This window comes from Poecilia mexicana, unplaced genomic scaffold, assembly GCF_051168715.1.
Source record: "Poecilia mexicana isolate PSO_F unplaced genomic scaffold, ASM5116871v1 scaffold_13, whole genome shotgun sequence".
Classification (NCBI taxonomy): Eukaryota; Metazoa; Chordata; class Actinopteri; order Cyprinodontiformes; family Poeciliidae; genus Poecilia; species Poecilia mexicana.
The window spans coordinates 20,506,321-20,523,733 of NW_028263382.1; the positions used below are offsets into that span (position 1 = coordinate 20,506,321).

General features: G+C 37.8%; 1 protein-coding gene across 1 annotated transcript; it reads left to right on the forward strand.

The window, feature by feature from the left end:
- The first annotated feature begins 2,001 nt into the window (after nt 1-2,001).
- Nucleotides 2,002-14,008, forward strand: scn2b (sodium channel, voltage-gated, type II, beta). The gene is made up of 6 exons (XM_014994895.2): nt 2,002-2,461; nt 9,787-9,947; nt 10,040-10,256; nt 11,132-11,324; nt 12,041-12,097; nt 12,275-14,008. Exons 1-5 carry the CDS (start codon nt 2,386-2,388, stop codon nt 12,051-12,053), a joined length of 660 nt encoding a protein of 219 aa, XP_014850381.1. The 5' UTR covers nt 2,002-2,385; the 3' UTR covers nt 12,054-12,097; nt 12,275-14,008.
- The last annotated feature ends 3,405 nt before the right edge of the window (nt 14,009-17,413 follow it).

The following is a 17,413-nucleotide window of genomic DNA, read 5'->3' on the forward strand; positions in this document are numbered from 1 at the left end:
GGACAAAGCCCCAACGGACGATGTGCTCAGCGAATGTCTCAGGCAATGGGGAACTGAAGACGAGGTGCTAGAGGTATCATCATGGGAGGACAAGCCCCTACATGGGATGTACCACCGACAAATAACTGAAGTGGCTGATATCAGGAAATCCTACCAATGGCTGGAGAAAGCTGGACTCAAGGACAGCACAGAGGCCCTCATCCTGGCTGCACAGGAACAGGCCCTAAACACCAGAGCAATAGAAGCTCAGATCTACCACACCAGACAAGACCCAAGGTGTAGGTTGTGCAAGGAGGCCTCTGAGACAGTCCAGCACATAACAGCAGGGTGCAAGATGCTGGCAGGGAAAGCGTACATGGAACGACATAACCAAGTGGCGGGCATAGTGTACAGGAACATCTGTGCAGAATATGGACTGGAAGCCCTGAGATCGAAGTGGGGAACACCCCCAAAGGTGGTGGAGAATGACCGAGCTAAGATCCTGTGGGACTTCCAGATCCAGACAGACAAAATGGTAATGGCGAACCAACTGGACATTGTGGTGGTGGATAAAGAACAGAGGAAAGCCGTTGTGGTGGATGTAGCAATACCAAGTGACCACAACATCAGGAAAAAGGAGCATGAGAAACTGGAGAAATACCAGGGCCTCAGAGAGGAACTGGAGAAGGCCTGGAAGGTGAAGACCACAGTGGTGCCTGTGGTCATCGGGGCCCTCGGGGCAGTCACCCCCAAACTGGAGCAGTGGCTCAAACAGATCCCAGGAACAACATCAGACATCTCAGTCCAGAAATGTGCAGTTCTAGGCACAGCCAAGATACTGTGCAGAACCCTCAAGCTCCCAGGCCTCTGGTAGAGGACCCGAGCTCAGAGGATGAAAGAGAGAGAGAGAGAGAGAGAGAGAGAGAGAGAGAGAGAGAGAGAGAGAGAGAGAGACCACCCATGGAGGGTGAGAAGGGATTTTTTTTTTTTATATATAAGTGGAACAAACAATGTCAGGCTCACCCTGTTAAAAACATGGCATCAGGATAACTCTAGTTTTTGAGCTCAAGCATATCTTTGAATATTTTATTTTCCTGCACTGACCAAAGTCTTTACCACTATTCCCAAATCGTACTCAACTCCTCGTGAATTTAAAAGCCTTTTCAGAGCCTGTTTAGTGCTGCTAATTAAATGTAAAACCACCGAAACATGAATTGTGTGTGTTCCATCTGACTACAGTTTTGCACACACTGCAAAGAATAACGGTAGAGAATAATGGTTGATGAAGTAGGGAAGACATGTACCACATGAAACCACATTTTGGCTACACCACAAAATAAAATTTTATACTTCTGTCTGTCATCCAGGAAGTATGGAAAGGATTAAAGGTTGGGGAGGGGATCTGTTTAATTTTGTGGTTCACGGCATGTCAGACTGCTTCTGCTAAGCAGTGAGTTGCTGCCAAAAGAGGCACAATGCTAAACATCCTTGTTGTTGTTGTTGTTGTTGTTTTTTACATAATCCTTTTTTCGGTATGGATTTTTCCCAGTCTATGCACCTCTTCAACTGTACGACTTTGCTGAACTCTGATATTCTGAAAGTGACATTTTGAAATTTTTATGATGTCATTGATTTTATGCTTCTGATCTGTTAATTCACAATTAATGTTAATTGGAGAACATCTGTGGATATATTTTTAAACATACCCACAGATGTGTGCCATTTTGTTATGCTCTTCTTCTGTATTGTGTAATGTGAAAACTCACTATGTTTGCCACAAAAAAAAAAATCCCTCAGAAAAATATTTTGTTCTGTTAAGCATGTCTGTTCAAAATTTGTAAGGCAGCCACCATGCTGTTGCATCTAGGATGTCAGAATAAAACGTAAATATTATCAAAGGGCAAAATATTATCATGTAACATTTAATTAATTATTTTGGTTTTTCTGTGAAGAAAATTTCAATTTCTGCTTAAAGAGCAGATGCATTCTGTCACACCGCGTTCCAGAAAAGTCCAGGGAAAAACATAAGATTACAATAACATAACTTAATTTCATATTTTGAGTTGTGTGGCGTAGAAGCACACAAACAATTTCTCCAAAAAAATGTATCTCCAACCCTCCAGGAGGAGGAGACATTCTCCATCTTAACACCTGCTCTCGTTTCTGTTCTCAATCAGGTGACGGACCGACAACCATAAGATCAACCGTTACAAGGCTACAGACACTGCCAGCCATGTTCTGCCTCGAAAAATAAATTACTGTTTTGGGTTTGTATTTTTTTATTTTATTTCATGTATTTTTTTTAGCATTTAAACGGGCATACCAAGATCAGTCTCGGGGGGGCATATCTAGTTTTTGTTTATTTTTCTAATCACATAACAGGACATAAAGGGGAAGGATAATAAAATGTCTTCGTCGGAGCAGGAGATGAGGTCTGGCGTTCAGCTGGTGAGCGCGCTGCTGCTGCTGCTCTCGCTCTCTGGTAAGACGCAAAAACAGCCAAAGCATTTCACATCCCGACGCCGATAATTCGCGGATCAATCAGTCAATACGATGGCGTGATCATTGTTTTTTTTGTGTGTGTGTGTTTGTTTTTTTTTTAACCATTGATATTTGAGTGTGTGTTTCATTGGAAGGCTATGTGGAGACAACATATGGATAGATGGATGGGGTGGGAGTAGATGCAACATAAGACAGTGTAACCGAATGAAGCCATTTTTATTTAATTCACCGATAAGGCCAAACATTAAAACCCACTTTCCCCTCCATTACTCAACTGAGCTGATTTCTCACCCTAATCAAGGTCCGTATGCATTAAATCACGTCTTTGTTTAGTCTTGCAGTTGCACCGCGTTTAAATGCAATTGTGACGCACAGCATGGAAAAACATACCTGTGCAATGTTGTTTTCTAACATAACTGGATCTGAATCCAGTGCTGATGCATAGAAACGTACAATGGGATGAAGCAACGCAACAACACACTTGCTGTGTGTTATTACTCTGTATGTTTAGCCAGGGCCAGACCATGGCTAAGTGGGGCCACACACAGATTTTGCTAGGGAGCCCAAGTAGATAAGCCCATTGCCAACTAAGCACAAAATGACCACTCAATGACCACTCTGTTTGCCCAGAGGCAATACATGAAAATTAGAGAAATCAACATTAAATCCTTTAGATTGACTTAATGTCAGTTTGCATTAGGCAGATTGCAAGTCTCCAATCTTACATTTTTTTCATTTTCCTATGCTTGCTGCCGCCAATTTGAGCAGTTTGACAGGTTTCTTTTCCACTAAGGCTTATTACTGACTTCTCTGTTCAGTCTGATCCTTCACTTCCTGATTGACATCAGGGCTGCCATCTTCAGCAGATTTTATTGTTGCCATGAAAGTCAATTTTATGACTTTCATGGCAGAAATAGGAGAAAACATGAAAACCTCTGTTAAGGAAAGTATTTTCTAACTTGACAAACTTTATACCCTGTAACTACTACAGGTCTCATGTTCCTTGACTTACTTCCTGCCCACATAATGCATGTTGTATTCTAATCGCTCAGACTTATTTATCCCCTTAAATCCAACTTCTCACTTTTTTATGTAATCCAGTGGTAAGAGATGTTCCATAAAAGAGATTGCTGTGGTGGATATGGAGAAATCTGTCCTTCCACCTGTGTTTGCCTCTAAAGAGAACGTCATTGTTTCCTGCAAAGATGATCCCTAAAAAAAAAACATGCTCACTGTGATACCAATACGCCACAACTCACGCATTCTGAAAATTTATGTTAAAAAGATCGTTTTTTTTATGTTTTTACTTGAATTACAAGCCTGGCAGCCCACCAGGCTTTTAATACGCTGGGGGAAAACTTGGCTTTGGCTCACCTACAGTATATACACTCACATTTATGAACATTTCAAGTCTGGTTTCCGACTCCTATACTGAAACTGCCCTCATAAAAATCAACAATCTCCTGCTGGCAGCTGTGGTCGACTTTCTCCTATCATTTTCCTGGATCTGAGTGTGACCTTGGATACAGTTTCTCACGCCATCCTCCTCCACAGATTATTTTCAATTGGCATTGCTTGCACGCTCGTTGGTTAGTTTTATTCCTACCTCTCCAGCTGCACTCCATGCAACTGAAGTTCTTTTGTTCCCATCCTTCCCCTGTCCCAACCGGTGTGCCCCAGGGCTCTGTCCTGGGAACACTAGACTTTATCATTCTTCCTTTTGGCAATTCTGCATAACAGTGAAATAAATGTTAAGCTTCCAGAAAATATTAGAATACAAATATCTCCCATTGTGGTAGATACCAGCTCCCTCTTACATGTAAAGCCAAATGCCACACTTCCACTCTCTTCCCTAACCTGCTTATCTCAAATACAATCCTGGTTCTTCTCCAACTTCCTTAAACTAAAAACAGAGATCTTCCTTGTCTGAATCAAATCTGTAATATCCAAAGCTGACAGTTCCTACCTTTCACTAGATAGTGCTACATTCTCCCCTCACCTGAGATGAAAAGTCTGGGTGTTACCCTCAACAGCACGCATCATTAATAAAACTCCCTCTTTTCACTACATGGCCTCAGTCTTGCAGCAGCTCCACTGGCTTTTTGTCAAATTCAGAATACATTTCAATAATTTCCTGTATGCATCCAAGGTTATTCATCATAACCTTGCCCCTCCCTACTCTTCCTTCTGCTCGACTCAGCACCATCGGGAGCAGAGCGGGACAAAGCTCGGCTCCCAAATTCTGGAATTCTCTCTCTCCGGACAATATTGACACTGTTCAAATCAAAACTCAAACCTGTCTCAGATTGCTTGCTCACTGTGATTGCCTGTTCCTGTGCAACTGTTTATGTTTAGTGTTTTAATTTGTGTTTGCTTGTCCTGAAGTGCTTGAGCGCTTTTAAAACGCTTCTTAATTTATTACTTTTACTCTGCTTTGGGTAACATAATTTAGCTGAAGAAAACAATGCAGTTAGGCAATTAATTCTAATGTTTTAAGGAATACCCAGTGAGTTTACAGCCTGGTGCACAACCGAAGGCAGCTATCATTCAACAAGCAACCCCATGTTTATTCATTTTCAATGAATGAACACATCACTTTAATTTTTCAGGGTATTTCTTCATACTTCAGTCTAGGCATTTCAATAACATAATTCAAGCAACACCAAAGTTTTAGTATTGCCTGCGGTCAGAAATCAAAGTGGCTGATGGCAAAATTGTTGGATGAATTTGTTTTTCATGGTCATCATCTAAACTTTGCTTAGCAACTGCAGAGTCACAGTTCCTCAGACAATGCACTAGAGGGCAGCAGCACAAAGACATTGGCACAGTCAATAACTATTCATAACAGCAAGTCACTCAACATATTTTCACATTGTTGGGAACTATGCACTTTTCAAAAGTCATACAATTATTTTTGTAGTTGCTTTTCATCATAGCCATTTATTTTTAGCAGGACATAGGGACTTATACCTGAAATTGGAAATTAGAGGACAGTTGAAAGATGTCTACAGCAGAGAGGGGTTTTTGCATGATGCAGGAAGTACATGGTGTTACTTGTGGAGATGTATTTAAAAACAAAACAAAGAATTTGCTTCATGTAGTTATTCATATCACATTTTGAAAAAGCAACATAAACACCATGGAAACACAATGACATTACATTGTTCTACACACAAAGGCATGCTCCTCTGCTGCTTGTTTGAACGTTTAAGCTGTATTGTTGTAAAGTGCACCCTTTAATATCCAGAATATATGACTAGCACCAGCAGACATGGTTGCCAATAATGCATAGTATACTTAAGGGGGCATGAGGTGCCTTAGGCAGACACTTCTTATTGCTCTAAACAAATTCTGTTTAGCTGCTATTGACACGGTAAAAACAAGGTCAGCATGAAAATTAGGCCTAGTTTGTGCCTTCGCTGTTGCCTCCCCAACACTGTGGTAACATGCAGTGTGATGCATACCTTACCTGCACTTTTTTGCTTATTTAATATCCCCCAGAATGCTGTGCGGTTCTTCATCGGAATTCAGTGAAGTTATAAAAATTCACTATTTTTGATCAAGTGTCTGTCACAAAAGATGTTGTTACTGTTTTATAGCCCAGTTTTATATGTGCAGCAAGGCCAGCACAGATGAGATTTGAGTATTTTTTGGTGTTAGGCGAAAGCTCTCAGTTCCTCACCACCCCTAATTGCCTGGATTTTAATAATTGACATTGTCTGTTGAATTATCAACTCGCTCCAAAGCTCATATGTGACTCTGTAGTGGTCAGAGACATATAGGCATATATACAGGAACACAAGCCTTGTATATTTTTGATATCTTCTTGTGTGATCTGGCAGTCTATTTTAAAAGGCTAAAAACCGAATCAAACACTGGTAAAAATGTTTATTGTGAACTTAAGGAGTGGCTTGTTTTAAACTCCAACAAGTAATATTTAAACTATGGAAAAAATTATAAAAACAACTTTCGGTAAATAAAAGAAGGATGTTACACTTAAATTATGTCAGACAACTTGAGTACTAAAGAATTAAACACAATGGGTGCGTATTTCATCAGAATAGTTTTGTGCAGTCCTCAAATGTCACTGCTACTGATGAAAATACGGTTTACAGAGGTGGAGCGACCTGTTCTGTCTCTGCATACTTTACCGCAACCTGTCCAGCATCTGCAAATGTCACAAAGTGATGACGCACCAATTTGAAGCACTATATTTGCTTCAGATATGCCAGCCAGACTGTTTGTCATCACTTCAGAGGCGTGACACCTGCAGGTTGTGTTCAAACCTCTTTTCCAGGTCAATTCTGACAGAAAACATCAACAGCTAAATACACGTACAGTTAAAACCACAAGATTACTTACACCAAATAAAAAGACACAATCACCTTCTTTTCCCGCTGTCTGAAGTTAACTATGACCAAACTTCTCTGGTTTTATGTGAGCGAGAATATGCAATTAGCTAAGCTTTAATTTCCCTTTACTTTATTTGCTGGAGTAGAATGTTGTGGATTAGTGAACATTTAGAAAAACGAATGTAAATGCATCCAATTACAGTCTTTCTTTTGGAGTAATGTGTTCTTCCTTGCCTAGTGGTGTTTCAGGCCATGTCAGGAAGGGACACATTTCACTGTGGATAATGGCGCCGTCTCATCAGCTTCAGAACAAGGTCTTTGACTTTTCTTCTGGGGTTGATTTGCATATTTCAATCTAAACCACATTCACCTCTGGGACACTCCTTATGGAGCAATATTATGTTCGGAATGGACATCCTGATCATGTCTATCGTTGCATATAATTGTTTGAACAGATGAATCATCGATCATCTAGAAATTGTTCCAGACTGGTTCAGCTCCACAGTTTTCTTCTTCATCTTGTTGTTTGAGTTCTTTTCAATTTCCTACTATGTCAAACTAGAAAGCAGTTTGTTTGAGATGTGACTTCAGAAGACATTCAGAGGTATCCCTCCATTTTATTAGTTAACTTTCAAAGCCATGACGTCCTCAATTGATTGCTTAAAAATATAGTCATCATTCTGGATGCAAACTTCTGATTTTGAAAGCGTTAAAATACAAACCTCCGAGAATGAGTCATTCTCTCATTATTGTGGCATTTAGCAAATCTAAATAGTTTTGATAATTCTAACTTACCTAAAACAAGAAAAGTTTGGGGTGATTTAATTTCATAAAATGAAGGGGAAAAAAAGGTTTATGTGTCTTTTCATTTGGTGGTATGTACCCTTTCAGTTTCAACTGTAAGCACCAGACTGAACTGGTTTCAAAAAGGCTTGTGAATTTCATTGGAAGTGAACATCCCTTCAAATGACTGAGCTAATATAAGTTGAGTGGAAGTAAAACTGTTGTTGAGTAGCAGTTTCCTGCTTCCCACTTCATTTACGGTCCTGTGCCCTTGTACCACAAGGTCCAGACAGTCTTTTTCTGACCTTTTCCAATTATGATGCATAAAGAAGAACCAACTCAAAATATGCTCTCTCAAATGAAGCAAAAAATCGTTTGCTATGAAAATCCTGACGTGAAAGGGTAAAAAAAACAACGTGTTACAGACGTCTGAACATTTTAGAAATGCATAAGCTAAAGAAATGTAGGGAGTTCTGGACAGTTCAGATGCTAATGGAGTGTGAGGGCTGAGGGCTTTAGAAAGCTTTCAGGATGGAGGTGAGACGAGGAAAGGAAGGTGGACAAAGATGGGGAGAGTAAAAAGGGAGAGGCAGAGGGAGGGAGGAGCCACATGCAGGGGGGCCTCACTGCAGTATTTCATGTTAGGAAGTCTCTGCATTTGCCTCCCTTTTTTTTTTTTTTTTTTTTACTAGCCACATGACTGCTGAATCAGCAGGAGTCTGAACCGAAAGGTTTCTCATGCTGTATAGCTGAGCTAAACTGACTGCAACAAGGGCACATATGTTTGCAGCACTTCAGAGGTGTTTGCTTTAATGTGAGGTGTGTGTACATGTGGGCTTGTTTGCAAAGATGACATTGACATAGCACATTCAGAGAGGCGAGCTCACTGCTGATGATGCAGACCTAGAGGGTGAACCGCATGCATGTGTGTTTATGTGTTAGAGTCCTCTAAAGTAGGTAATGGCCCTGACCCATCGCGTATGAATATGTGTGCATGTGTAAACTATGTATACTTCGAGTAAGTGGAGAAAGGAGGGGTGGTAGTCTGACTGTGTGGTGCAGAGATGCAGGCTTATGAGTGGTGCAGCAGCTGTGGGAAGGGAGCCAGAAACACTCGACTGCAGAGGAGAGATTGGTGCAGAGTCCCATCGCACACAAACAACACAGCTGAGAGAACATGGGCTGGAGTGAGGTGGGGGTGGCGAGGAGGTCTGTGATGAGACAAAAGGCTTTCAATAGAAGAACAAACTTGTACAACTAATAATAATCTCAATTACTGTTAGTCATTACTTCTGTTATCACAGGTAATCTTGAATTGGCATGCAGAGGTTTGGGTCACATAAAATATCTTGGATATCATTACTTAATAAATAACGATATGCATATTAAACGACATGATGTTAAACACATCTTTGTTTCAGTTCGAGTGTGCCTGGGGCTCTCCTGAACGCTTAAATTGGGAAGTTTGTTAATCCCCAGAGGCGATGTTGCGTTTGTATATTTGTTCAGAAGGATGAACCATCCACACAATATGTGTTAAGATCCACACTGATCATGTCTATCTAATCTCTTCATCTTGTCCTGGTTAATAGGATATTTAACACTTGCCTCATGATGATGTGACAAAAAAATAAAATGTGTCCCTACTTACCACCTGTGCTCGACCATTCCTTGTGTCTGAAGAGTAAAAAGAAGAAAACAATTACTTCACTTTTGCTATCTTGTGAAAAAGCACCAAAGACAGTCAGTCATTCCTTTTTCAATTTAAGTTAGGTTTTGCCAGTAAAAATATTGACAATTTTTTTTTTTTTCTGCAATGAACTTGTACTGCATGTTCTGTACATTCTGACTTCCCACATACTCCACTTTCATCTGAGTGCATTTGTGGGCCTGTCTGCCATCCATCTCTGTGCCTTGCGCCTGATGGCTGACGGGGAGAATCCTGCAAATTCACTGTTCTGCAGAACTGGCCAACTGCGCCCAACTCAACATAAGCTTTATGTTATGACGGCTGAACTCTGGGCTTAAAATCAAAATCTGCATTTTTAAAAAGGCCAAACTAGTATTGGCAGCAAGAACCAGGATATAATTCTTGTGATTTATTTCACATTTAGCTAGTTAGCTGTTTTAATCTTATTTGAATCATCAACGTTATTTGTTTTTAAAACAGGTTGTTCGAGCATGGATGTGCTAGTGTCCAGTTACATCAATGCACTCAATGGAACAACCGTCACAATCCCCTGCACCTTCACTTCCTGCTACAAGATTGACCGGACCAAGTTTGCTATGAATTGGACTTACCAAGAGACCCTGAACAATACAGAGGAAAAGGTGAGCTGCCAAACCCTTCAATACATTAATACCAAGAATACTCGCCTTCAAAGCTTAAACCCGTATTTAAGCCACACTTTCTTTTCCTTTAGTTCATGACTTATGATAAGAATAAAGGAATGCAACCAGTACCTTCAAACCGGTTTGGAGAGAGGGTTGTGTTTTCTGGTAACCTGGAGAAGAACGACTTATCGATCACGCTGCAGGACGTTCAACTGGAGGACGAGGGGTTGTACCACTGTTATGTGAGGAACCCCCCAGATCGCATCCAAGGACATGGTGTCATTGACTTCAAAGTTGTCACAGAGCGTAAGATGTGACGTAACATTCTTCTGCAAATACATGAAGCATAACCCTGTGCAACCGTTTCCATACTTTTCAGCTAATGACATAAAACAACATGGGCAGTGGTATACATCTCCAACTATCACTGCTTGATGCAGACACTTACTGAGCCTAAGTGACAAGAAAAAGCATCTTGCCTCACTCTAGGGTTTTTATCCATGTATGGTGACTGTGTGTAATAATTAGAGGAAAAAATACTCTTAAAATTCATTTCTAAAATTAATTTTGTTTTCACATATCACCTTTAGTCCTCTAACTTTGTTCATCTTAACACCTCGGTTATAAACTATGGCTCTGCAGGACATGTTTTTGTGGTTCATGCAATAAATGTTTGTACATTGCAATTTAGGTTGTCCATTTAGGAAAATGTGACAATTGCTATTTAACACAGGATCTGCAAAAAAAGCTGACGAAATCATTAAAGAACCAATACTTTTCCATTGGACTGCAGGTTTTCAAATGCGACCTTTCAAACTTGGTCGCATTTGACCAAACAGCTGCAGACGGGTACAAAACATTACTTTACATTTTTCACGACGTAATAATTTTCATGCGTATACATGTAATTCAAGTAACGTTAGTGTCTAAATGTCTGTTTTCTTGGGAGTGTTGAGATCTATTTGTGATGAGTCAGCTTCTTACTTATTAACGACTAACAAGAGGTTGAACTTCGTGCATCACTCCTGCTCTTCCACACACACACAAGCCCACATCATATACAGGCTAGCTCAGCAGCACTTTCTTTCCACTTGTTTAATCAGAGCTTTTAGCGAGCGCCGCACTCGACTCCATTCTTTGTCTGCAGGAAAAGTTAACTCTCTCCTTTCTCCTTCTCTCAGTTCCCCCTCCGAGAGATTCAACCATTGCTGTTGCCATTGGGGCATCAGTGGGGGGAGCTTTAGCTCTGCTGATCCTTTCCATGGTGGTGGTGAAATGTCTCCGCCGACATCGGAAGCAAGAACTGATTTCAGAGGAAAAGATGGAAGAGGAGGGAAAGCTCGAGCCTGAAGCTGTTGCAGAGGAGGGAACAAAGTAAGAAATCGGAACATAAAATCCCTAATTTAAAAACTGAAGCAGCTTCAATGTCAAAGAAGAAGCTTTTAATCCAGCAAATCTCTTAGTGCCATAATCAAATCTATTGTGGTTTAGCAGCACCTGCTCTATGTAATTCAGCTGTGTGCACTGTGAGTCAGACAACCATTAGTTCTACTGTATATCAGATTAGATATAGAAGCTTAAAGGGGCAGTATTATGTACTCTCCAGGCACGTAGGGCTATTTTATAGCACAATCATGTACCTATGCTACCTTGAGTTATTATAAAAATGCTGTATATATCTCATAAAACGTTAAAAAACAACATTTGACTTTGCAGTTTAACGCCTTTTCCTTGTAAAGTGACAATGTTAAAAGATGAATGTGGAATTAAACACAGCAGCCCTACATTCTTTCCAAACACAAGTACACAAAAACACTGAAAGTCAGGCTTAGTTAGCCTCTATGTTAAAAAGACACCTATTAACCAAATTTTGCCACTGTATAAACAAAAGGTGATGTTATATATATATATATATATTTTTTTTTTTTTTTTTAATTGACAGTGGAGTTTGGGTCTGGAAATATGTATATTTTAACTTTCACTGTACAGAAAAATAAAACACTTTCCTAAGTTTAGCACTTAGGAAAGCACCAAAAACAAAACAGCTTACTGCTAAAATGTCGTGCTTTCCTTCTCTTACTTTATTTCAGATTACCACAGTAGTCCGAACCAGTCTCTGGATCTTCGACTTCCTGCTCCTCGTTTTGGTAAATAGATGTAATAAACATATCACGATGATTTTTTTTTGTTGTTGTTGTTGTTGAGCAGTAATTTATTTTTTCTAATTTGGGTTTTATCTTGAGGTTCGCGCATGCCGACATTGTACATATATGAATTGGTTTCTAAAGTCATAATGTTGTTTTTCCTCTCTTTTTTTATTTCAGAGCTGTGTGCCACCTCCTTCAGAAACTATAGTAACCACTGCTTGAATCATCTCACTGGCCAAACCTATTTGCATGTGTCTGTCTTTGTGTGCCACATGCACAAAAGAGAGAAGATCTTGTGTTTGTAAGGACTGAATGTATTGATGTACATATTCATCAATGAAATGGCTGTTTTTAGCTTTCTTCCTTTAATCATAGACTAAAAACTCCGGACTTATTTTATCTATATTCCCAAGATTTCATCAACAACAATAATGAATTTCCTGATATTTCCACACCTTTCCCACCATTGTCAGGTCAGTACTGGAAAAGTTATAATTTACAACTGAGATTTCAACACGACGATATTTTTGCTCTTCCTTTGATTTTTTCCCAACCTACACTACAGTAGTCTGGGAATGTTAAATTTTTACAGCAGACAGACATTTTGGTATTTAATTCCCAAATTAGCTAAATTAGATATACAAACTTCCAACCAGTAAATGGTTCCAATATGATTTTTGGTATGTGTTGCATATGAATTGACAGTTATTAGTGATATACTTAAATCACCTTGGCTGTTGAATAATTTGAGTCAAATACAAGAAAATAGCGTTTGAGGACTCAAAGCAGGTTAAAAGTTACAAGAATGCAATAACACAGAAATAACATATCTTTTGGCTAAAAAAAAATTTACAATATATATACATTTATTTATTTATTGTTCTTTATTTTAAAGTTCTAAAAGTTTACAGCAGAGTCTAGGTTCAAGATAGATGAAGCCAAATGAAGAAAACCAAGTTTTATTTTAATCCAGTACAGCACTGCTGTTCAGACAAGACAAATTTCAAATTTCACAAGTACTTCAGAACAACAAATAGAGGTTTACAACGCAGGCTAAAAGATCATTGGTGGTAAAAATGGCACTTTATGTTACCATAAACTGTTTTCAATCGCAAATTTTAGATCCTTATTGCAATTTTAAGGAGAACAAAGAAAAACATCAAAAGCTGTAATCTTACCGATGTCTGATGATAGGCTTATGTTGATATTTTGAATTTACATAATATAAGGCCAAGGGATCCTGCATTGTGCTCAGCTAAGCTTTTTTTTTTTTTCAGTTCACGTCCAGTCATAGCTAATGCAGCTAGCATTAGTATTGTTGACCGGCTGTCATCACAGCTGGTCAGCAGCTGCTTGACAACTCAGCCAAACGATGTTTTTGTGCCAGTAATGTCGACTTATGTCTGAGCCAGAGATTATTCTCAAACATTCCAACAATTGTGAACTTTTGACAAATCGGATGCCTTTATTCATTTGGCCTTTTTAGAGGAGACAATTTTTATTTTTTTTTTGTCACAGTGGAAAAAGCACAAATACAGCTAATCACATTCGCAATAGCGCCGGCCGATTTACACAAGTTAACGATTATGGTACGCTCTTTGCACTTTTGAGTCTTTAAATTGTTTAAGTGAAATGCCTTTTTTAGATATTCAAAAAAATAAAAATAATATAAAAAGAGTTAACAGAAAAACTCCAGAGGTGCACTGTGTCTTATATAGGAGCTGTGAAGGCGACATTTTAATGACATTACTACAGTCAGCGGGAAAACTAGAAGCAATCACAGGAAGAGACTAAAACTTTCTGGACCTGTATGCACACTGTCTTCTTTCATTGTCACTTTTTATTAATTGCATTTGTTAATGTTCATTGAGAGGTTAGTGATACATTTATGTTTTATTAATATATATATATATATATATATATATATATATATATATATATATATATATATATATATATATATATATATATATATATATATAAAATAAGTGACCTGGTTAATGTTATGTGAGTTGTGTGTTCAGAGCACTTTAGCAGATTTAATACAAACAGCCAAACAATGTCTATTATATTTCCGGAGAAGATTATAATATTGTATATTATCATATCATGGCCTAAACCCACCATACAAAAAATTCCCTTAAGGTTAGGATTATTCTTTTTTAAAAGGAGATAGATATAGATCTGGAGGAATGTGTTGCTTGCCTTGTTACGTTTTATATAAAGTCTAGAAGAAAATGAGCTTTTCCTGCAGTAATATGACCTTGCACTGACAAAAACAACCTCTATTTTGAATACATGGATGCAGTGGGGAAAATATTATAGGATTATTCCCATAGTAGTAAATACAGTTAAGTTATTAATACTCATTGCAAATTTAGATATGAACTTCAGTTTTTTTTCACCATAATGTTTATTTATGATCCTAAATGAAAGAAGGCTCTCTCTCAGAATATAACAAAATAGTCTAAAAGATTATTCTTATAAATATTGACCATCTTTTTGCAAGGTATTTTGACCATTTATCTTTGGTCATGAACTTCAAGTTATTATTGTAATCTTGAGCTCCCTTTAATATCAGATTTAAATTGAGTCTGGCTGAGCTACTGTGAAACATTAACTTTCAGGCAGAAGAAATGTTGGAAAAATTACTGCTTCTCTTGAACCAACTCTACCCTACAGATGTTCATTGGGATTTAGATTGTGATTTCTGTGGAAGAAAGATTCTTTTGTGTACAGAAAATTATTTATGTGCTTTGTGAGACCCAGTGAGGACCAATTTTTAACTTTCTGGTAGAGTCCAAAAGATTCTTATTAAACATATTTTGGTATTTCAATAAGTTCAACTGTATGTCAGATCCTCTACTGTATTTGACTGTGAACAAAGTGATATGTATTTTTCTGTTTAATAACAAAGGGTGATTGTGGTGAAAGGGTCGATTTTGGTCTCTTGAATTTAGTCAATTGGAAACATTAACATTTTTGATTAAAACGTTTTTTTTGGGTTTTTTTCCAGCACTCACACAACTAATTACCATGTACAAAGTGTCTGATTTTGTCAAAAACAACTATTTACCTCCCTTCATATAAATTACTAAAATTAAAGACCAAAGGCCTTTTTGCAGAACTTTACAAGAGTTCCTTGGAAAACACACATTTGTATGTGACAAAACTGATTTTACACAGTTACTTAAAGAACAAAACAACTTTAGAATATAAACTTACTCTACTATTACCTGGAGGTTCACTGGATTGACAGTCACATTGTCATTTCACTCAAAATTATTCTCATTTGTTCTTCTAGGAATGAGAATCATTTAGTGTCAGATGAAGTGAAATATTAAAAACCAGATTATTTCTTTTTGCCAGCCAGAAACATATCAATAAAAAAAAATGTATATTGCGCCCACAATCATGTTTCATAATGGTGTTAATAAATGTCGTCACATTTTATAAAAGTCATGAAATAAAGACACATAAACAACGGTTATTTAGTAATAACAATGCATATCAGGGACCCATAAGATCTTAGTACTAGCAGTGGTCATTTTACAAAACAATACCAAATGATGAACAACAAAATGTTTTACATTCTGTTGATAAACCGACTGGAAGGAGCACACAGTGTAGTGCTAATAAACCTGCTTTTCTGCGAGATTTAATCATCCACCAAAGCCAGTAAAATGAATTGTTTTGGCAGCTGAAGCATGCACATTTTAAAGCGCTGCCATGAATGCATGTCACATTCCACATATCAGAAGAAATATCTAATATGAAGGTAACAACACTTCTTTTTGATATAAAAACACATAGCGATGCGAGTCGCAGCATGTTTAAGCTTACATTTGCTTCAGCAGTCAGTGGTGCAGTTTATCACTCTTCGTAAGTTTCTCTTTATTTTTTTGACATGTATTAGCTGCACATATAATTTAGTGTCAGTAACTTATGTGCACTTTATTGTGATTCGTTTGTAACTGTTACCTTTGAAGCTGAATATATTTTAAAAGATCCTATGAGCTATATTGTTTATTGACAAGTGGAGTTTATTTTTAAAGACTGAAATAAAATGAGATTCACTGCAAAAAAAATCTGAAATGTAGAAAATACTTGTGAAGTTCAGCTGGTAATAAGATATGGCAATAAAATGTGAGCCAAGGGAAGCTGGATTTGCAAATAGTTTAAACTTTACTGTTAGATTTGAAAAAAGAAAAGAACTGCAGTTCTAAGAAAAAGCAACACGAGTTCAGTAGCTAAGATTAAAACAATCCTAGCTTCTTCGATTGATAGATTCTAAATGTTTTTATTGCCAAGCCACTCCTCTAACTATAGAAATAAAGACAAGTAGTTTAATAGCTGGTCCATTTGTGACTTTATGTGATATCGACTGTTGTTCCATTAGAATCAGCTTGGAACTGTGTGGTATCTTGTTGCTTATTAGCTGAAGCTTGGTGATGTCTTGTTTTGCTTGGGGTGAGGTGAAGTTTGGAGTTTAATAATAAGTCATTTAGGAGCTGTTTTTTTACAGGAAGAGAACACTTTTCCATGGAGAGAAAATCTATGAGTGCAATACAAAAAAACAGCAGAACTGTACACAATAAAAAAGAGTAGCTTTCTTTCCCCCTATTTTTATGTAAAAACAATAGTAGAAAGGGTTGGAAAACTCTATTACTTGAAAAGTGGGTGGAACCTATGTATTTAAATTTGAACTTTACGATGCAACAGTGATATAGTCATAATTACATGCAGTTTTCAAAGACCTCTAATTAGCATTAGACAACAGAGCTGTTAGCAGTCGGTACAAAGCTGTGATTTGTTGACATGTCGAATCGTTTCTGCAGAGTTGTTTCAGTAGGAAAAATTCAAATTTGTGTTAGCTTGGGCACATTGCTTTCTGTGTATCCACGCATGTTCTGTAGATCAGGAGGGGATGGCAGAATATTATGTGGGGTAAAAGGATGTCTATATTGGCTGTATGATGTCATATACCATACTGTTTATGATGGGATGTCTTGTATTTCCATGCAGAAAGAAATAAACAGAAAAAACATTATTACTACGATAAAATTTTTTTTGATTTTGTGTTATTGTATCTCACCTCTGGCAATGAATTTCCACAAACTATTTTTTTTTTTCACTTTGAATGTTAGTTGACACTATGCTACTTCTAAACAAGTTTAATCACATCATGTAATTAGAATGAAGATTAAGAAACATTCCTGTGATCATGTTTTGTTACAAACACACCACTAGTTTCTCATGATACTCATGAGGTTCAGTATTAAGCTAACTATCCTGGCCATTAGCTTCTTGTGCAAT

Bases quoted from the DNA above. Each gene is read 5' to 3' on its own strand.
- scn2b (XM_014994895.2), top strand. From the start codon at position 2,386: ATGTCTTCGTCGGAGCAGGAGATGAGGTCTGGCGTTCAGCTGGTGAGC. The intron at 9,948-10,039 runs GTGAGCTGCCAA...CTTTTCCTTTAG, and splicing joins TGAACAATACAGAGGAAAAG to TTCATGACTTATGATAAGAA. The intron at 10,257-11,131 runs GTAAGATGTGAC...TCCTTCTCTCAG, and splicing joins CTTCAAAGTTGTCACAGAGC to TTCCCCCTCCGAGAGATTCA.